The following is a 23,097-nucleotide window of genomic DNA, read 5'->3' on the forward strand; positions in this document are numbered from 1 at the left end:
TAAAAATTTCCAAAAGGTTTGACACCATTTCTTTATAGTAGTGTACATAGACATTCCATTTGGCAGACCCTGCCTCTACTACTTCTGAAATATGCTGTTTTGTTTGTGCTAATGTAGATCATATGAGCATTCATTTGCCTGCCCAGGGAATGTGGGGACAATGTCATTCAGCAAGAAGCCAGACACCCAATTGGGTCAGTTGGTGTCCCTCGCTTTGCTCTCTAGTTGGAAGTTACAAATTGTATTTATGCCACACCACTTTCAAAAGTCGCAGGCTGCCTCTGTTTCATCATTGCCAAGCCATATAACTACTCCGAAGCATTCTTAACCACACTAAAGGAGGTTTTGTGCCTCGCTTGCTTTTTAATTCTTGAGGCTCCTTCTTGAAGGTAGTAACAGCTAGTTGTTTTCAGTTTCAGCTGCAGCATGTCTACTGGAAAGGGTCACCCTTACTTCTGGGATACCAAGTCTATGAATACCAGATAGCCCGGATTCAGAAGCAGTCCCAGAGATTCGTTCAAGTGTCATGTGGCTCGGTTAGCCCCAGGAAGAAACACAGCCATCTTTATATGAGCATGTTTCTGAAGCTGCCTTCTCTTCCACATGATGACTTTCGACACACGTTTTCTTCCGAGACAGTGCAGGATTAGGTTCTCTGAAACAACATTGCTTACAAAAGCATTTCATAAGTACACTATCACAACACCTTGAACATTTCATACAAGGCCTCGACATACATTGTGCAAATGTTGTTATTTCATTCATGAGGAGACTTTGCTATCAAAAGAGAAAAAAAATAATGGCAGCTCAGTTGACACGGAAGCATGGATACCATTCACTTTTTTTCGTGCTCAAGTTAGAGGAGCACTCTGTTGTTATTGTGAGATTTGACGCTGTTTTAAAGTGTCAGTTAAGCTGGTTGCTGTTTTCCCTCTGCGAGGAGATGTCCAACCTGTGACCAACAAGGGGAACTACATACCTTGCCTTTAGGTAATGGGGAGTTAGATCATCCAATATAGGTTTCTTGGCAGAACACTCACCCTAGGCAATTGGTTAGGCAATTGGTTAGGGAATGCATGATAGCAGTACACTATACCCAGTACTTATATGCCCGCATATAAACACTGTTCTAGCATGATGGTGGAATTGTTCTTTCTCTTCACCATCCTTATATTGCTAATCACTTTTATCTGCTTCTGTCTATTGATTATTGCAGCATCTATTTTATACAAGAATAAATGGTTCAATGAATATTAAAAAACTCCCTTTTTGTATTTCTCGTATATCTATCTGAGTGAGCACGAGTGACTGAGCGAAAAGGTTCTAGATCTATTATCAAAATTGCTGGGGGGATCATGGTTGTCATGTTCTGAAACCATGTGTTACCTTTACTAGGTTTAGCGGTACTTAAGGTGGCACTGTGAGCTAGCTGGTCTATAGGCCAGCATACCCTGAGGGGGTGCATAGAATCAGTCTGGCAGTGTCCCAATGTTTATGTTGTCTAAGCAAATGCACAGTTCCTACTGGAAAGTTGAAACCATATGACATGGTGCCGTCAACGTTGGTAGTTAGGGTTCTTATTTAATGGATCGCCTGAGTATTTCTCTTGTGCATACTCAGAGACCCCTACTTACCTCCTGACCAAAGATGTTTGTGGTGGAAGTGACTATCCTATTCAGCTGAGAAGGTAACACTTACATTTTGGCTGTAGTCTGTTCAAATTTGAACTATTCAAAGGATGTATTCCCATTGTGAAACCTTCTCTGAAATTCACACACAGATATGTTTTGCGAAGGTCCTCCAGCACTTTACATTGCTGAAAACAGCAGACGTGGTTACTCAGAAACTGTTACAACATGGTCTTATACTTAAGGGTGGAGATCTTACCTTCGTGGTTGAAGCTCAGGAAGCATATAGAACAGAGGCATTCTATTCCTGGGTTACATTTCAGGCTGCAGACAAAACAACAGGATTATTTCACAACTACACACAAGATAAAGTTCCAAATAACTATACATCATATGAAGAAATGCAAATACTTCTAGCATACACAAAACACATACATTGGTTTAATGGCACCCTTTTACACAAGACAGACAATGTTAGGCTAGGTCCCCTTAGCAATGAAGGAGCAAAAAGGCCAGTCTTAGCCGAATACACACCGCATCCTAATGTTGATAATTTATCCACAGTACAAGTGTGGAGATTATACAAACACTTTTGTATAGTCTCCACACAGTTCATTATGCGATCATTAACACTTAACCCTGCATGGACTGTTCAAGCTGTACAACCACAATTGGCTAATCCGGGCATCAACCCACAAACACTAACTGCAGCTGTGGGTAATGTTCCCACCGGACAGGAGGTGATTCCGTTATGGATTGCGCAAAAACACAAGTCAGTTTGAAGCGGTGTTTCCCCATACAGGACCGCGGGAAAAACGAAGAATATTAACAATTTGCTTGCCAATGGGGATGCCCCCCTCCCCCCTCAAGAGGACTGCACCACTTAGGGTACCGTTTTTTCTGCAGTATATACCAGAACACAGGGTACCCCTCCATTTGGTGTTTTACCAGAAGTGCTTAAACAAATACAGAATGACTGCAGGGTAACACCTGCCCTGGATTTGGGGATAAATCTGATGGGCAATTTTGCTGTGGTATCAGCCATTATCTGAAGTAACATAAAGGGGGAAGCAACAGCGTTGGCTATACGCCTTCATCTGAGGGATTTGGCTCTGGCACAACAGGAGTATGAATTACCTAAAATTATCGAAGAAATCTATTCTATGCTCGGTAAAGATAATTTCGGAGCCAGACCTGGTAAACGACAACTAAAGCGTAATTCTGAAAAGGATAAATTTATGCAAGCACCAGAGCCTTCTACAAACAAAGAGTGGGATAATAAGAAAACTATTGAGAAGAGCTATGACCTGTGTAACTTTGATAACACTTGACCACCTGACACGTATCAGGGTACTGATACACGTTCATCTTGTTCCTTTCAGGAGGCATCTAAAAAATGTCCAAAGAGAGGTGGGCCTTCAGAGCGCAGAGCGCAGGAGCATGTGAAACTAAAGGACTCACAACTCTCATCTGACTATATTAATTAAACAGGAGGATAAACCTAAAACATGAAAACCTCAATTCATATAGAAGACGGTAGCCGAAGTTGAGGTCAGGCATGCGACAGATATTGAGGAAACTGCTTCTGAGTGGGGAATGGGTAGTGACCTTGCTTGACAGCGTGGCAGAAGTCACAATAGTTTGTCACACCCTGATGTATTGTCTGGTGGGAGTAGCGCTGAGTGAATGTATCCAAGTCGAAAACCGAATACTAGGATAAGCGTCCCACACCGTTCATACAAAATACAACTCCAATTGAAGGGGGAAGTACCTAGAAACATTAATGTTCTCTTTCTGAGGACTTAACATATGGTTACAATAGTCTTTTTGCTGAAAAGGATTAGCCATCTGAATTTGTGATGGATTTTAACAATGGAGAAACAGTAATTTTACCAGCCTTATCTGACCTCATCCCAGAATCAGTTAAATATTCATACGCCACGGAGTGGGCATTAGCACTGCCTCCTGTTTTATATTGCAACTATGTGGGGTGGGATGACGGTTCCCCTTACCATGAAATATCACTGTGGTCAACCCCACAACCTCAAAGACAATACCCCATTAATATGAGGCTAAAAATCAAGTTAGGGAGATTCTCACACTTCTTGAATACCAGGGTGTAATTGAAAGTTGCACCTCTTCAATTAATAATCCCTTGTTTCATGCAATGAAACCAGATCATTCATATCATCTAGTACTAGCCTACAAACACTTAAACACAGCTACTCGCACATTTGTAGCTCAAAACACGCACAGCACTAATGAACAACATAGTTTGTAAAAAGTACAAAACAACACTAGATATCTCAATTGAAGAATTTCTGCCTAAATATAGAGCCTGGAAGCAGGTATTTGACCGCATTCAACAGGGGTAAAAGAACAGCCCTGTGCTGTTTTCAGCAAGGGTAACAGAACTTTGCTGACCAGACTTTGTGCTATGTCGATGACACATATTTAATGAATGATGACCTTTCGGAGCACTTGTCAAGAGAAGATCACATAATTCTGGAATTTACTCACATGGACTGCAAATGTAACTTTAAAAAATCTAAAATTAGCCACTTCAATGCCCTGTTTCTGGGATACAAGCTGTCAAGTGAAAGCAAAAGCCTAGTGACACATTTCTTAGAGAAGTGTGTGCCCTTACAACCTCCAATTATGTTGAAGAGGTTACAGTCCATACTGGGATTCCTACATTTTGGCAGATTTTACATTCCAGATTCCATAGAACAGATTAAACCATTGTATGACTTGATCCGTCCAGATTTCTCAAGCACACACTGGATCACTGAACACACACAAATACTACATTTGGTACAAGCTGACATGCTAGCTGCAAAACACTCACACACACACGTGTAAACACAACAAACCTAGTGATCCACATCATCGTGAGGCCATCAAGGTGCCCTATGTTACATTTAATGAAGATGACACTGTACCAATTTCATATAAATCGCATTAATAAACCAGTGCTGAAATGCGTTTTGCACCCAAAGAAAAAAAACAGAAAGCGGTACAGACTGCTATGGTGAGACAGAGAGCACTTGCTCAGGGAACACGCATCACTGACGTGACCACGATGCCGACCCTAGAGGCCGTCACAAGAGCAGGCATCCCAAACACAAAAGCATTACAGCCATGTTGGATACAAAGGGCTAATTCTCTCACCGCAACAGACGTAGATTACAAATTTGGCTCTACAGTACAAACACAAGCCTTTCTGCAATATGAAAAAGAATATCCTCGGCCTAATGAAATAAGTCCTCTAGAACAATATGATTATATCATGTACACTGATGGTTCTGCGCAGCCTGCCATAGGGACAAAGCTCCAATACTCAGCAACATGCGCGGCCATAAAGGGGCGTATGTAGGATGGAGAACTTCATCCTGAGGAAAACCTACACCCAGTCCCTTGGTGACAGCACCGCTCAATTGGCTGAACTTAAGGCTCTAATTCTGGCACTGGAGAACATGAATCCATGATTCCCCACACTCATAATGTGCAATTCATATTTCTCTGTCCAGTCTTATAATGGTTATCTACACTACTGGAGCCATAATGGATTCAGAGATTCAAAAAGGTTCACAATAAAGCACAAGAGGCTTTGGGAACACGTGGCAAAGATGAAAGCCTGTTTGCCATAAACTCATGTAATCCACACATTGAGTTATGAACATGTTGGCAGAGTGGGATCGGCTGGCCTGGTATATGATGCACACTTATGCATGTGGGCACCCTGCACCAGTCCAGAGAACCCTTATGGTGATTTTAGTGGTCTTAGACAACCTTAGAAGCTCTCTAAGTGTTAGCTGTGGAGAGCAGCCTTCAGGCTTAGTCCAGAAAGAGTGTAAAGCAGCTTGTTTCACCAGAACATAATCTTATAGATATAGATTACATGAAAAAGAACCACACAGTGTATTTATAAAAATATGTATTTATTATAAGACACTCACTAACACGTTCAGATATATCCTAGCTGGAGATATACACAATACACACAGTACTTTGCAATAGAAACAGGTAAGTAGCACAGAATACACAGGGATCACCAGGGGGAGACTAAACCATATACTAAAATAGTGGCATGCGAACCACGACTCGAGTCAAGACTATACTCAGAAGATGTAGAAGTCCCGGGGACCCAAGGGACCACCCAAGGTAAGTAACCAGGAGCCCCACGGAGGCCGTGTGCAGTGTGTGAACATGACCACGGGATCAATGCAAGTCAATCAAAGAAGAAGGACCCTTCCCAGTGGACCCTGAAGAAACCCCTTCGAAGACAGAAGTATGGAAGGCCACCCCACCTCTTGATACCGTAGGAAACAGGATACCTGAACCAGGGGGGCCGGGTGCATACGTGTGAAGTGGCATCGGAAAGCGCTGTTGAACCCAATGTAGGACTTCAGGAAGATGCCACTGCTGGGGAAGGTGAAAGTGTCCAGTGAAACCCAAGAGAGGATTCAAGATGTGAAGAACCTGCAAGCAGAGGGGACAGAGTTTATGTCACTGAGGAGTGACCAGGAGTCCCTGAAGACGAATGCCCACCAATGCCGGGTGTTGCAGAAGAGATGACAATGACCTTGATACTGCAGCCGTGTGGACCAGGCAAAGTTGTGGAAGAGCAGGAACCGTGCACAAGCTGTCCCATGTCTGATGTCGAGAGTTGAGGGGTCAGTGTCCAGCGCAAGCACTAACAAACCTTTGCAACTGCAACCAATGAAGGAATGGAAAAAGGTGCAATGTCGAGACCAGCAAAGTCCAGAAGACTCCCCACCAGCAGGGGAGTCAGGGTAGGCCCCGAGAAATCAGGGGAGCCCAAAATAATTCAAAGGTGACCCTCGCTAGGACCCACAGGCCTGAGGGACTGGAGTCACAGTGGACCTAGAGCAGCTCACAAAAGATGCAGGTCCACAATGCAAGTGATGAGGTGAGGATGAAGATCTTGGTCAGTAGAGATGCTTGAGGTTGTGGCTACTTAGAGCCCCAAGATCTTGATGGGAGAAAGCCAACAAACCTCTGCAACAGCAAGTCGATGTGGTGCATAGGGGTTTGGTTCCTGTGCCTCCGACAAGGGATACTGGCCTCAAACTTGGTGAGAGGCCAGGGCAGGCCTCGAGGGATGTGAAGAACTACCTCCCGTGTTACTAAGCCTTTTGGAGTCTGTGGGAGCCCAGGATAAGCAGAACGGTCAGCTTAGTTGCAGTGCCTGCAGATGCAGGGAAGTGACTCTTTCACTTCAAGGGAGATTCTTTCCGGTATCTTGGATGCCCACAGGCCTTGGAAGGTTTCCTGTATGGAGCACAGGCACGTAGTTTGAAGCAGACGAGCAGTGTGAACAGATCAGGAGCAGCAGGTGTCTTCTCAGCTGTAACCTTGATACCCAGAGCAAAGTTCAGCGAAGTACAGAGTGCCCAGACGGTCAAAGTTTAGGTGGTGTCTCAATTGGATCATGTCCCATGACGAATCTAGGGACCCACCCACAGGTAAGCCCTTAAGTACCCTAAGGAAAGGGTTGGGATTATCCAGGGTTCCCTCCCCAAAAAGGGCTGGGAAAGGGGACGATACTTGTCCAGTTTTGCACCAGAGCAGGAGCCATTGGCTTCCTGAACTGGTTGGAGCTGGACTATGCATGGAGAGCACCAAATGCCTTCAGGATTGGAAAGGCCTGCTGTAGGGGTGACTTATAGTTTTTAAGTGCAGTGACCTTAGATATGAGGAAATCTACATCTTTTGTAAGTGGTGCGAGCACCAGCTTACACAGGCTGCAATGCCAGGCCTGTAGTTACAAATTGATTTGTCTTCCATGGGTGGCATAATACATGCTTCGGCCCATGGGGGACCCCTGGTGCACCTATGCCCTGGGTACCTTAGTTCCATATACTAGGGACTTATAAGGGTACACCAGTTTCCAATCTGGGATGTACCTAAGTACTTACCAAACCAATTTAGGGGAGAAAACACAGAGACTGGGGTTCTGATTAGCAGGATCCCAGTCAGACTAGTCAGAAACAGCATTACATCAAGCAAAAAGCGGGGGCAACCATAGAAGCAGATCCTACTTTCCCACACATACACACTGCAGAGAATTCCATGGCTGATGAAGCAGCAAACGCCACAGTGCAACCTGCTACTGTCACTGCAATCACTTGTTCAAGTACGAGGATAGACACAGATATCATAGTGGCTGTCAATGCTGCACGCAATGACACCCACTGTCCAAACAACTTTCCCCTCAAGTACTCCTACAAGTTAGATGCACAAAACATACCATTTGCTCACATTTGTGGAGTGGGAGATAGAGTAATACCAAATTCAGACATCAGGTTAGGATTAATTCTAGCGCCGCAAGAGAGTATTTCATCAGCACACGCAGGGTGGCTGCTACAATTTCATTATTACAGCAAAGTTACTGGTGGACAGGTTTTTACTAACATGAATACTACAATGCAAGGGTTTTATGTACAGGAAGAAAATGGCGCACACATTAATCTACGCAATAGATAGTGTGGTCCTTGATCCGTTAGATCCAATGAGAGACTATTACATGTATGTTAAGTGATAACAAATTGTTATGATATGACTGTAGTTGCCCTTGTATGGGCAATGTGAATCCATTTTGTCTAACAACCTACCGAACAATTGCCATTAACTTACATGCAGTCCACTTGAATGTGGTCTGGTCCACCATTTTACTGTGCTGTACATAAAAAATTGACGCGATTATTTTCATATTCTGATGAACCATGAATTTGCATAATGTTGTATTCATACAGTCACATTTAGAGTTTGTAGAGGTGTGTGATGTAATTCCCGATATGCTTATTGGATGTTTTCGACATTGAGATCTAAGATGAAGTCGGGTGCCATACCTCTGTAATTTTTTAGAATGTCACACCCTTATACACTGCCTAAAGATGTTTTCTTATATTCTTGCTGTTTCCCTTTACACTGGCATTACGTGTCATATCTACTTCTATCCATTTTCTCTTCATTGTGGGGAGTGCCCACTTCCACGGATACCGAACGGGATGGTTCTGGTCTAGCGCTGAATTTTGGGGCAGACATCATTGATGTTTGCCATCCAGGGGGAACATACGGTTTTTTCTGTGGAATTTTGTCGAGTATCTTTGATTTCCTTTCTCCTGCAGATCTTGATAAGATGATTATGAATTATGCAGTAATTCAATCTCCAGTATGATCGACAGTGTTTGGAGATATACAAATTTTAGAAATTTATTGTTTTAATACGGTTTTTTCTGGTATATAACTTCTAAAATAATGTGTGCAGTTTTATGGTTGCATTTACACCCGGCATAGATGTAGAACGTCTATAAGCGAATGATATGATGGCGCGTTTTTTAGCGCAACTACTGCCGATCCGTTTATGTCTGGTTTGTGGATCGGGCACACATCGGGTTATTTCCTATGTATACACACGTACGGGTTCTCTGAATGCAAATGAGAACGTAACCACTCCGCCTATTGGTATCCCAAATTGAATTAGAGGTGACTTAGTGTTCCTCTCCCCCGGGGATTGCGGGACGTCCTGCAAATTCAGGTGATGCGGTCTAGTGGTTGTCATTGACGTAGTCCATCGACAGTGTTTATACTTCCGGTTCATTTCGGCCGGATTCCCACTACCAGTCGGAGTGAGAAGTAACAGGACACGCACCCGTGTTTGGAGAGACTTAAGGTATTTGGGCCGCCTTTTGAACAGCTGTGAGATTTTAGAGCTCTTTTGGTCGTATGACGACTATTATAGTGCAATAATATGGGATATATGATTAATTTAGAGTGGGTGTGTTTTTTATCTTGGATATTTATCCAGGTTGAGGTGGATACACACACGTGTCCTCCAGTGGTATTAAGAACTGCGCGATTGCTGAAAATGTAAGTTTTTTTTGTAAAGATACCATATGGTGGAGGGACACACTCGGTGTTTTTAGATGGATAGGCCGACTGATATCAGCATATATATTGTTTTATTTGTTTTAGAGATTCAGATACTGTCGAAGGATCTATAAACTACATAGTCTATATGGACACAACTCGCGGGGATTATTATCCTGTCTCTGGAGGTAAGCCATGTCTATGTGTGGTATGAGCACATAGTTAGGTTCATTTGGAACCATTGAATCAATATTATAAATAATTTAAAGAATAGAATTGGTTTTAGGGTAAGTTTAGAGTGATTTTATCTTATATTTACTTTAGGTGCGAGTTTTGCTATATTGATTTGTTCACTTGCAGGATTGTAGACCATAGCTTGATATGAAGTCTTTGATTTAAACAAGGCTGATTGAACGATTATCCGTGTTTCGTTGGGACACATGAGCATCAGATATTTCGTGAATTTTGGGATCACTTCCGGTCTTTTAGGTAAGATGTTAGTTCATGTGGTTTACTTCATTTTGTACAGTGCGCGGTTTGGTCTTTTTTTGTTCTGTATTGGTGTCTCAGTGGCAACATCAATTTGCGCTTATAAGGCACTCACTAGGTGTGGTGGTCTGTCAACGCATGGTCTTGGGATTGACAGTGGTTCTTTCTTTTGTTTTACACATGATCCACTGATAGGGCACTCAACACTAGTTGAGATGGTTTTCGTGACTTCTGTCACACTAGGGGGATCTATGGTATTCTATCCCTCTTGTCCTCTGCTCTGCTTCCTTCGCACTTTAAATGCGCGGATGTCATGTCTAAGAATTGTAAAAGAGATTTTATTTCATATTATGCCAATTATGTGTTTGTATTGTTTCCAGCCCTGAAGAGTCAGAGTGTGACTTTCTCTCTGACGAAACACGTGTCGGCTGGCTTTTTGTGTTCACGTCTGATGACCTATTAAAGGATATACAAAAACTGTGAAGCATCAACAATTTTCATGTCATACCAATGACACACAGACTCTGTGGAACCGATATTTGTATGAGTGCACGGGACTGTTGTTTCAGGTTTTTACTAACAGACCAAGGACTTCATCCTTAAATATGACATCTGCCAGCAGATGAAGAATTGCACTGTGGGGTGTCCACCACAGACATCTCTACTGATGTAGAACAAGCCTTTGGCTTGTGTTTATTTAGACCATTGCGGCCCTTTGCCATCAGATTGGGCTTTCTAGAACATCTTGGTAGCAGTGGATTCCTGCTCTCAATTCCTATGGGTATGAGCACAGCGGTCGGCTGGCGCCTGAACTGTTATAAAGGATCTGCAAGTCTTTATCTGGACATACGCAGGTGGCACACTACATTCCGACCAGAGTCTGGCATTTGGCTCTAAGGCTTACAAAGAGGCCATGGGAAGCTTGGGTGTGATCCTGCGTTAGTCCTCCCCAAACCATCCAGCGGGAAATGAGGTTGTGGAGAGGAAACACTGGGAGATTAAGCAGTCTTTAACACCTAGGCTCAGGTTGCTGTTGGCTCCACTATCTATATGGGGTCCAGAGTTCACTGACAATCTGCCTAGAAAATCCCTCGGTTGTCGGACTCCCTATGAAATCCTGTTTGGGGTAAAGATGTGAGTCACAGACCTCGACAGTCCCAGCACAGTGACGACAGAAACACCATTTGATCTAAATGAACATCTGTCTTTTTTACAGGAACTGAACAGTTTCCAAGACGAACAAAGCAGCATCCAGGTAAAATGCACTGCCACTGGTGAAGTGAAGGAAATACCGGCAAGGCCTGGCTGGATCCCGAAGATTGACAATCTGGTCTGGGAGAAAATTGTCAACAAAAAAGAATTTGGGCTATCCTACAGAGTACCTGTACATGTCCTGGCTGTTGAAGGTACCATAACTGTACATATTCCGCCTAGTGCTGATTGCAAAAACAAGAGATTTGTCTCCATTGACCTGATCAAACCACACTATGTGACCAATTCTCAACAGTAAGCAACGTGGGCACATGAGGTGTTAGCTGCCTCCACTCTCTATTACACAGGAAGTTCAGATGGAACCTTTAATTTCTAAAGAAGCATCACCTCTCCAACAAGAGATAACAGTAACCAACAGCAAAGTATTTCTTCTACTAACTACTACGACAGCTCTTGTACAGTCAACTAATACAGAAACACAGATTTCAAATCAGAATCCTGACATGAATGCTGTTTATCTCAACTTACCACAGATCGAGTCATCTCCCAGTTCTATGCAACCTCCAGAGCTACCAAAAATAGATAGGACTGCCACTGGCTACTTCATAAACTGTGATGACTTCTCTTCAGATTCATCTGATCCACCACCACTGCCACATCTACAGTTTCGGCTCAGACTGTGTGTCTTTTATCTTTGGCTGAAAAAGACATACTTTGTTTCTCCATGGTTACACCTTTGGATTACATTTGTGTTACTTTTTCTGGTCCTTTGGATTGGTTTGGTGACAGTCATTTTCCTGCTTCTAAATGGACACTATCTTCCACAACGTTCTGCAGTACAACTGGTGAACTTGGTTCTCAAACCACGTTCGTCATCACACTGAGAACCTTTCCCCGGTGAACATTTCTGCTACTCCAGTCTCTGATGGGATTGTTTGAGATAGAGTATCATAGGATGTGTATGGCCCCACTGAACTATTACAAGTTCCATATTTCTTTAAATTATCTCAAAATTATATTGTCACCCGTAGTACTATCACCAATGATTGGGACGTAGATACAGTACATGAAATGCTAAAAGTTCTAGGGCCTTCTACTGTTTTCTTGCAAATGAACTGCACAAGGTACTTCAAGATTACAGTCATAGTTTCTGTATAAAGAAAGACGTCCACATGCTGTCTTTAATTATACACAATTGGAGCATTGCCCTACACCACCATGGGGTAGTTCAAAGACATTTGTGCAGAAGCTTGCTTATGATTCTGGTTATGCTACATTAGACCCTGTGTCTTATTATTATAATCTTGCACCATCACCTGCAAAGAAAAATATGCTGACAAACACCAAGCTGATAAACTCTGCTTCCTTTCTCTCCCAGGTGTCCACACAAGGGTTCGACTTCTGGAGGGATACTATTGATGTCAAATCAATTTGGGGGACTTGGGAAACAAGGCTTTGCTTAGAGCCTGCCTTATACCACAATAAATGATTTTCCTGAAAATAATCCTGCAACAAACGTCATGTCTTGGGTTAGCTAAGATAAAGGATTTGAACCCACCATGCATTCTCACATTTGCATGTTTTGAAAACTGGCAGCAGTTGACGAAATCCAAGGAGGAAAAAATAGATTACATGCCACGCAATGGCAAGTACAATTCATCAGAAACCAATTGGAGAGGATGGTTAGTTTGGCCGTTAGATACTAACAGATTTCAAGCACGGTTCCTGGATAACACCAAGGGCTTTAAAATCAGCAGGCCTGACCAGCATCACATGCAGAGAGAACACTCAGGGTGGTAACAACCTACAGTATCAGGAAGCTGTACCTTGATTGGCTAAAAACCTCAACATCAGTCTGGCACATCCCAACGTTTATGTTGTCCAAACAAACGTGCAGTTCCTACTGGAAAGTGGAAACGGTACAACATAAGCATCATATGAGTGATAAACAACAGCCAACACCAGTGTCTTAACTTCTAAGTTGTAATAAAACGGCATGCGCAAGTTTGAACACAGAAAAGTAACAATCATTTTCAATGCAATCGGCCTTGCATTCGTCAAAGTTGGAGCTATTGGCGTTGTGAATGATATCGTTTTTTTTACCTATGTTTTTTGTGCCTTTTAATAGTATTGTATGTAAAAATGGGTGCTTCTGAGCTGTGCCCACCTCGGATTTAGAAACACTCTTCCTGCAAGCCAGACCTGAAGACACCAACATGTTTAGATTTATATGTCAATGCCAAGGTGACATACTCTCCAAAGCTATATCTGGAAATCTTGCACAATGTAGCAGTGCTGCTATAATATTTATCACATAGTGCATATCAGCAGTCTGATTGCCGAAACTGGCGGAGATAAGGGGCAGAATTTACACAGTAGGCACAGGTGGGGAAAGCAATTTGGAAGAGAAAGAGTAATGGTCTATAATACCAACGAGATCATCCCCACGAAAGGATGGAAGGGCCACCCACTGGGCCCTAAGGTAGAAACAGCCAAACCCAAAGTAAAGCCATCCTACAAGAAATCATAAATCCGCAAAGGAGGACAAGATGAGGACACCAACCCTTTAGAATTACACCACTTATCAAAGTGACCCCAATGACGATCGTACAACTTGCGAGTTGATGGCTTGCGGGACTACTGGATGAAGGTGGCAACAGCCTCAGAACAACCCAGATCCAATAGATTCAACTGCTCAGCAGCTCAGCAGCCAGACCCCTAGAATGAGACGCTGCATGGAGGAAGGCTCCAGCATTGGATGACTCAGAGAAGAGGGAAACAGAGGAAACACCCAGGGAGGGCCCACTGACAGTTGAAGAAGCAGAGGGAACCAAGACCGCCTAGACCACCCTGGAACCACCAGAAGAACCCGAGCATGGTCGGAGATCACCTTCTGCAACACCATGGAACTCAAGGGGATCGGTGGAAAACAATACAGGAGACCTCCTGGCCAGGGAATCGAAACGTCATCCGTGGCCAAGGCCTTCTGAGATGGAATCAAGAAACAGAAGAGGGGAAGAAGGGCATTGTTCTTGGTGGCAAACAGGTCCAGCTAGGGGGACCCGAACCTCAGACAAACCTCCCAAAAGACCATGGGGGAGAGACACAGAGACATCACCAATGGAAACCGCCGACTGAGCTGGTCCGCTGGTTCATTCTCCTGCCCAGAAGCTTGAAAGCAGTCAGATAAAGAAGATTCTGCTCCACCCCTAACCCCACCTCCCTGGCCAGGACAAAGAGGTAAGGAACCATCCCCCCCCCAGATGACAAACATAAGACCTTTTGGCCTGATTAGTCGTCTGGACACACACGCCTGACCCCTGATTGAAGGGAGGAAATGACACAGAGCTGCCTGAACTGCAGCCAGCTCCTTCCAGTTGGAAGAAGGGAGAGGCTCTAACCTGCTCCACAACCCCAGGACCTCTCCCCACTCCAGACTGATGGTACACACAACTGATGACAGTTGTTGAGGTGGGCCGGGTTCAACCACCACTGCGGGTCCCGCACCACTCACCGAGTAACAGGAACCCAGGCTCCGAAATCCTGAGACACCGGATTCAAGTGCTGCAGAACGTGATGCACCAAGGGATAGAGATGCAGCCGGCTCCAGTGGACCAGGGCCAGAGTAAAAGCCATCTCTCCCTGACTCTGGAGCCACATCCTCACCGGAGCAGACGGGAGTGGCAGGAGGGAAGAAAGGTGCAACATCAGCTTGTCCCTCCATGCAGGAGCCAGAAAAACCTTCCCCAAGTCCATCCGGAAGAGGGCCCCTATAAACTGCAGGGACCTCAAGCCGTTGAGCAGAAATCCATACTTGCGCAACAGGACACACTCCTCCTAGACATCTTGGCAAGCCTTAAAAAAGAGAGTCAATTAACCAATCGTCGAGGTATAGAAAAAACAGAATACCTCGAGAGTGCAAAATACACACTAGAGGACCCAGCAGCTTGGTGAAAACTCTGGAAGCTGATGCCAACCCGAAGGGGAGGGAGCAAACTGGTAATGGCGGCCCTCCACCAAAAACTTTAGGTATTGCTTATGCAGAAGACAGATGGGGACGTATAAATAGACATCCTGCAGTTCTAAAGATGCGAGGATCAGGCACGGCTTAACAGTGGAAAGATACTCTGCAGGATGAACATTTTGAATGTTCAAGCAACCAGGAACCTGATTCAAAGCCTTTAACTCCAACACAGGGCAATAGTCTCCTGTAACCTTCTGCACCAAAAAAATAATGGAGTAAAATCCCGGCTGGTGTTCCCTCGAGGGAACCTGCACCCCTGCCCCTTTGTTCAGGAGTTTCTGAATCGCATCCAGTAGGGCAAGGCGATGCACTGGATCTCGTGGAAGAGGAGTCTTGCGAAAGAAGGAACCTGGACTTTCTGAAAACTCCAAGCGATACCCCTCAAACACGACCTGCAAGACCCAGGCATCCAACACGTCCTTCCGCCACTGGTCCTGAAAATCAAGAAGGTACGCTCGGACTGGAGAGGCACGCTGCAGTCATGCTTTGGGAGGCTAGGGGTTGGCAGCAGAACAGGAAGACTGGAACCGGGTTTTGTCTGGACACAGGGTGCCCCGGCCACGGGTCCTGCTACGAAACGGATGGGCTGTACCCCTCGCAGAGCAGGAAGCAAAACCCCTGCCTCTTGTAAAGGGTCTTGCTGGTGCCATCAACTTTTTGATCTCCACCGACTTCTTGACCATTTCCTCAAGCTGATGGCCAAACAGCTTAGGGCCGTCAAAGGGCAGTCTCATCAAAACAGCCTTCTGAGTAGCATCAGCCTTCCAGTTGCACATCCACAAATGTCTATGAGCAGCAAAAGCTGCCACAGAAGTAGCTGCAGAAGCACACAAGCAGTCGAAGGGCATATCAGACAAAAAGCAAACCTGTTGTTCCATCAGTGCCAGGAGATCCGAACAATCTGAACCCTCAGACATACGATCTGACAAGGCCTGAAAGTCCTTTAACAAAGGCTGCACAGAGTAAGTAGCATAAGTCTTCACACAAACAGAGAAATTGGAAGCAGCATAACATTGTTTAACTGCACCATCCACCTTCCTATCCACTGCATCAAGGGGGAAGCGTCCTCAGAAACCAGATTCCCCTGAGTGGACATGCCTGCCATGAGATTATTTATTTTAACCATCAATGGGAACTCCTCTGAAAACTTGTCTACTGGATAACAGCGGGAGAGAAACCGGGGAAAGGCTGATTTGTCCCACCCCTCCTTCCACTCATGCGACAGCACTCTACAGATCACATTATGTAAAGGCAGACTTTCAGGCTCTGCCTGTTGATAATTTCCCAAAACATCATCCTCATCAGTCGATGGACAAGTGGCAGGGAGACCCAAATTTTCCCTAACATGCTTTAAAAGATCTGCTATTTCAGGAACTTGAACATACCGCCCCGGGCCAACACTCCTCAGGATCATCCACAGGCTCCACCAGCTCTTGCCTGGGACGTTTAGGCAGAGGCTGCCCCTCCCGGGCCCTAAAAGCTGCCTCAACCGCAGCTTCAATCAAGTGTTGCAGGGACAGCAAAGAGTGCTGCACCGAATGACCAGCGACCTCCTCATCAGGCTTCATAGTATGCCAGAACCAAACAGACAACCCTCCCAAAATGCATAAACACTGAGAAGGCACAAGCCAAAACGGGCTACATATATGTGCCACATGACCTAAGGTCACATGGGATACCCCCATAGAGGACTACTCAGGGGGAGAAGCCAGTCCCATATAATCCCAATGTGTCACACAGGGGCGGGGGGACCTAGCAAACCATGGCATCATTGGCTGCCAAAAGGATGGCTCTGCGAGTCCTGGCAAGAGTACAAAAAAAAGCCAGCTATAGCAGGGCTCCAAAAGCAGAACATGTAATCCCCACGCGCTAACCGCAGAGCGCTACGGGCAAAGTACCAAAATGCAGTTTTGAAGCGAGGGAGGGAGGGGACAACTCGCCTCCTGGAAAGAGTTGTACAAAACGGCTTTGCGATGTCATCTAGTGTTGTAATCAAGTTGTATGGGGCAAAGAAAATGAACATGTTCACACCTGTTGTTCAAAAAAGTAGCCTCTCGAGAATGACTTCGCAAAATATAAACAAACTGTTGGACATTTTCAAAGATATACTCCCGAGAGTAGCGAGGGGCAAACCATGTTAGAATGAATTTTGAATTTTAGGCAACATATATTACTCCACGGAGCAAAATATGGGAACAATTTGTGCAGTCAACGGCGAGAGCCTCTAATTTTCCAGCTATAGAAAACAGCCCATACATATGGTATCCTAGTTTCCCACCCGGGCTCTCCTGAGTCCGGGTGCAGATTGTGGAAATCCAGAGGCATGCAGCACTGAGCAAGGAGCGCAAAGAAAGCGCTGCAGCCCTGAAGCGGTTGCTGCGCAGAGCATTCTTAAAAAGTCTAAATAAATAAACAAAAATAACATAGTGCGAAGTGTGTGCAGGAAGTACGATGGCCGTGAAGCGGGCACCGTGCTGAGCTTCCCTAAAAATTTAAATAAATAAAAATAACATGTCTCAAAGCATGTGCATAAATTAAAAGAACCTTGCCTCCGTGAAGCCTGTACCACGAGGGAAGTGCTCGATTACATTTAAGCACCACGGCCATGAATCAGGCACCATGCTGACTGGGAAGTGCTGATCTTAATGTAAAAAAAAAGTTCAAAAAACACAAATCTAATGGCACAAGTGGAAGAGGGCTATGTGGCAATACTCCATGGGAGTTAACAATTGAGAAAGTGGGACCATCATCCACTTACCAACAACTTTTTTGGAAGGACACTGACAAGAGGCAATTAAAAGCTGGAGGCGGGCTATAAAAGCTGGAGGCAGGCTCTAAGCCCCACAGACTGAATACAGCAGGCCTCCAGAGACAGCACATGTGCTGCCTAGTCTCGACCTAAAAATGGTACACTTATAGCTATAGGGTACAGATTTCATAATTGTCCACACACTTTTATGTTTAGGGTTGCTTCCCAGGCCACAGTAAAGCTACCTTAAAAGAACTTTTCTTCCCTATAAAAGTGGTGCTCAACTGCACCTTGCATAATTGTTAAACAGTCTCTGAGTCGAACAGGGAATAGTCTGATTTCCCTCTTTCGGGCATTTCTGTGAGGAGTAGGTTTCAAGGGCTTCATGTGTCTGTCAGGAGTGTAGAATGGAAATTCAGATCCAGAGCATTTGTCATAATGAGGGTTAGCATGAAGCTCCGTGTATGGATGAACATCATTACACTGCTTATCAAAGCACCAGCCATGAAGTCGCACTTTCTAGTGGGGATGTGTCATGAAACGCCCTAAGGCTTTCAATGAAGCGTGGACTGTGTCCTCTCTCTCAACTTCTCTTGCGGCTGTGCAATTTGTTGATGAAAGCCAAGGGCATCCTGTAAACACGCATGACACATTAATTATGGCATAGTTAAGCAAGTAATGTGGTTAGTCTCTTTGCTTAAATGTGCCGTAATGTTCAGGGCTCTGCCACTTGCACAGATAGGCAGACAATGCAGTAAGTGGTGTATATTTATAATTGCTGGGGCAGAGCTCCAATGCCTTAATGAAGAACTCACCCCTGTTGGCTTCAATGAATGTCACTTGTCACATTAATTTCCAGCCAATTCATAATTGAGGTAGAGAAGTATGGAAGTGGAAATGCATGCTTTGAGATTGCCTGCATAAGTAGGTAAGCAAGAGTTATGCTTCAGGAGTGGAGTTTAGCTCCCACACCACTAAAATACTGCTGCCTCTCCTGCTTTCATTTGTATTGTACTAGTAGTAACAAAGGTCCAGATGTACTAAGCCATTTTGCTGCCTTAAACCTTGTGTTTTGCAAAATCACAGCGTGTGGAGCTGTAAAATTGCTTTTTTGGTATATGCTATACTCCATTCAGTAAAGGGTTACCGAATTTCAAAATGGGTTTAGAAAAAAATACCAAATCACAGTTTGAAAGGGGCATGTTTAGGGTGACTATTCCGAATTATGCTTTTGTGTGCAATGTATCAATGGTTTGGACATCAGTTCTGGTCGCAAACCATTGAAAATTACGGACTCCTCTACGTAGGTGACAACCCATTTGCAAAGAGGAGAGGGTCTCATTGAAACCCTGTTCCGTTTGTGTATGTTGGAACTAGGCAGTTGTCCAGAGTAACACTGCTAGCTCATATAACAAGCATTGGAATGCAACGGTCTCGCCTTTAGGGTCTGAAAAGTATTTAGCCATGCAGCACATTATCCTGGGTGTTATATTAACTCTTCTCATTTAGCCTTACACAACTGCTATAACCGGATGAAAAGAGCATTTGTTCTCAGTGGGGTGCCACGGAAATGAGTTAAGGTAACTGTTAGTCCCAAACAATAAAGTTTTACAAAAATCAATATGCATTGACAAAGCTAATGCATTGACAAAGTCAAAAGGCTGGCAGCATTAGTCGGACCAGCTAGCTTTGCAAATGCTTGTGTTGCTTTGCCAGGGATGTGGAGCAGCAGAGGAATGGGAAGGTAAAGAACAGTGTGGTATGAAACTGAAACTGATCATGAGCAATAGCTAGACTGAAACAGAAGCGTGTTCTGTACTCGAGAAAGACACGAGCCGAACTTGAAATATGATCTGCGAAACAAATATGATCTGCGAAACTTGTTATGGTTTGAGATCGGGCTAACCTTTGCTGGAATGTCAAGGTTGAACAAGCACTGGCAACAACATTAGGTCTGGCTTTAACACCTCCAGAGTTTTCTGTTTGTATATATTTACCTCATCTATATGCATGAGTGGCTTGAACTCCAAGCCATACGAGAAATTGCGCAGCTTAAATAATGTTCTAACCTGTAAACACTCTTACATTTTGCACAGTGGGATCATGACACCCATTCTACAAATTTCAGAATTAAAACTTGCACTGGTAGCTCTGTACAGTACAGTACCCCAAGTATTCTGAAATCTAAGCAGCTTGTTATGAGTGACGCTGTAATTGCGAGCTTAGACCGCTAAATTTCGCATGTGGAGGTCTTTGCTGAGTGTGTTATGAAGTCACAGAATAAGTGCTAACTCAAATTCTGTCAATGCCGTCAATTCTGTGTTGGGTGACACCACAGAGGAATAATGTGCGATGAACACAGCATGCATGCTGTTCCAAGTTACACCAATGCATCAGTGGGGTAACAAAATCTTAGCCTCCACCCCTCCCCCCCATGGACTGTAAGGGGGCCCTCTACAATCATCTGGCCTCGCGCTGTTTTCAAACACCTTGCCCTTGCAAGGAAGCCAATGTGTTCTGTAGGCAGGGCAATATCACTGCGTATGAAAAAACATTTCAAATGTTGTTGATTCACAAAATTGGGGTTCCAGAAGTAAAAATGATTGGTGATATGGAGAGATCTCAGGGCACAGACATAGCATCATAAGCATATCAAAGATAACAGTGAGCAAAAATGCTGCTGATGTGCTATTGAAAAGTCAATTTGCAGCGCAACAATGGATGTTGTTACTGGTATTTTATCTTTCATATTTCTCAATTCCATCATATTTCTAGTCTATGTTTCAATCAATCAATCAACTTTACTCTGAGGCATAATATGCGGGGCAAGATTGCGTCCAAGTGAATCCACCACTCTAACCTCTCTCGCAGCCAGTCCTCGAGTTACTAAACATGTGAGGATTTTCGGAGCAGGCGTTTTAGGTCACCGCTGGCTCAGCAGACCAGCGGCACTGGCTGATTGTTCGGAGGTTGACTCTTTTGCCTCCGGTCTCTCAGCAGGGACGTCCTTTGACTGCAATGGCGGGGCGCGGTGGCAAAGGTACTAAACAATGGGCTCCCCTCCCGGCTCCTTCTTTATCAACGATAACTGGCCAGCCTCCCCCACAGCTTGAGTCAGACCAGTGGTATGGCGTGCTAAACATAAACAAAGCACGTCATGATTTACACAAGTCCTATTGCATTGAAGACACAAACAGCACCGGCTCGATTGTCCGGCTGCTTAGAAAGTGAAAGCACGCATGGCACACTAAACGTAAACAAAGCAGGTTGTGATTGACACGAGTACTATTGCATTAAAGACGCAAAAATACACAAACAGGAGTGGGGGTGTGGGGGGCGAGAAGTTACAGACTGAAGGGGGGGCAGGGAGGGGGCTGGGGGGAGACAGGGAAGAAAATAGTGTTAGGAGTAAAGGGGCCAGTAACCGTGGAAGGATACAAATGATGACTGAGGAGGGACTAACAAGCCTCAAATCAATCGGAAGGCAGAATTCAAGACAAAAGCCAATGGACAGAGAGTGGGCGAAGCTTTTACGAAGCTTCCACACTACAGTGTATACTGCATGCCTCGCAAAGCGATGGCAACGCGTTCGTGCTGCATTGCTAGGCGAGACCTAAAAGAAAATTGTGTTAGGAGTAAAGGGGCCAGTAGCCGTGGAAAGATACAAATGATGACTGAGGAGAGACTAACAAGCCTCAAACCAATTGGAAGGCAGCATTTAAGACAAAAGCCAATGGGCAGGGAGTGGGCGGAGCTTCCACGAAGCTTCCACACTACATTGTATACTGCATGCCTCGCAAAGCAATGGCAGCACATTCGTGCTGCATTCCTAGGCGAGACCTAAAAACTCAGTTTTGGTTAAGAAAACCAGCCTGATGAACTGAGCAGGGTGCAGTTCCTGTGAGAGCCTCCAATCGGAGTGAGTCTCAGTTTGCAAAGTACATATTGCATGTTAATGAGATAGGTCAATTGTGACACATTCCGAATCCTTATATTGCAAAGTAAAACCTTTTAATACAAAAGTCGGTTTGCAAAATCTAATTTACTTTGCAAAAGTCAGTGTGCAATTTCCAAGCGCTTTTTGCAAATGAAATGTTGATACAAGTTCTGTCTTAACGATATCATTGTACTAGACGGTGCATGATACCAAGTCATATATTTCAGAAAAAAGCTCTCTTCCATCCGTTTTGTTCAGTTACAAAAAATAACTGCAGGGAAGAGATTATCTGGAAACATAAAGCAGGAAAACATCAAAAAGATTTTAAGGAGAGCATAGCCCAGAAGCATCAGTGCATTAGAATGATTGGTCTACTTATTTCAAAAATGTCAAAGCACATTTTTGTCTTTGAAAAAAGCTAAATAGAAAGTCATCATGTCACTATAGTACTCACAAAATGGATTTGTATTGTAGAAAATTACAGTTGGAACAATTAATGCACATACAATTTATGTAATTGCCTTGTGCAGCTAGGACTTCCAGATGTATTTATTAATGATATACCATGTTTGTACTCTGTATTTTTGGAGTTGTAGTCTTGGTTGGACTAATACAGCTCATAACAATGATCTGAAAAAGGAAAGCCCAAAACTGTGTTTACAAGTTCTTCAGCATACATGGACATATCTGTCTATTCTTTGCTTGGAGGAAGAGATCTTCATCCCCTCTCTTATATCACAACGATTTATGAAGGATGCACCTGGGGCTGGGGGTTACACACTGTAAGATCTCGGCGCAACAGCATCTATTTCCATTTTGAATGTATTCACTAATTTCCATAAATCCGGCTGCATTGTCGTAGGTATGTCCATGAGGAGAGAATGGTGACTGTGCGGCTTGTACCTAACTTATATTTGTGTTTATTGTATCCAGGATTATCTGACATCTGGATTGACCAACCAGGCTTGGATTGGACTTTTCATCACACCCGCAAGAAGAGGTTGGACCTGGATAAACGGATCTACTCTGAATGAACATGTGTACGTTTACCAGTTGCATTTTTAACATTATTATGGGAGTCTAATGCACACTATTGTACAAGTTGTACATCTTAAATGTTTTCATAGTGTGCAGAATACACAAAAGCAACAACAGACACCAG

At 44.2% G+C, this 23,097-nt stretch overlaps 1 protein-coding gene across 5 annotated transcripts in view; it reads left to right on the top strand.

Annotated features, from left to right (window-relative positions):
- Window positions 1-23,097, top strand: part of LOC146813014 (killer cell lectin-like receptor subfamily B member 1B allele A) — a 699,061-nt gene that overhangs the window by 593,726 nt on the left and 82,238 nt on the right. For all 5 annotated transcript variants that reach the window (XM_085620039.1, XM_085620037.1, XM_085620038.1 and 2 more), the window contains exon 6: window positions 22,869-22,975. In XM_085620039.1, coding sequence (XP_085476165.1) covers window positions 22,869-22,975 — 107 coding nt within the window. The remainder of the gene's footprint in view (window positions 1-22,868; window positions 22,976-23,097) is intronic.

Source organism: Triturus cristatus, chromosome 7 (genome assembly GCF_964204655.1).
Source record: "Triturus cristatus chromosome 7, aTriCri1.1, whole genome shotgun sequence".
Lineage (NCBI taxonomy): Eukaryota > Metazoa > Chordata > Amphibia > Caudata > Salamandridae > Triturus > Triturus cristatus.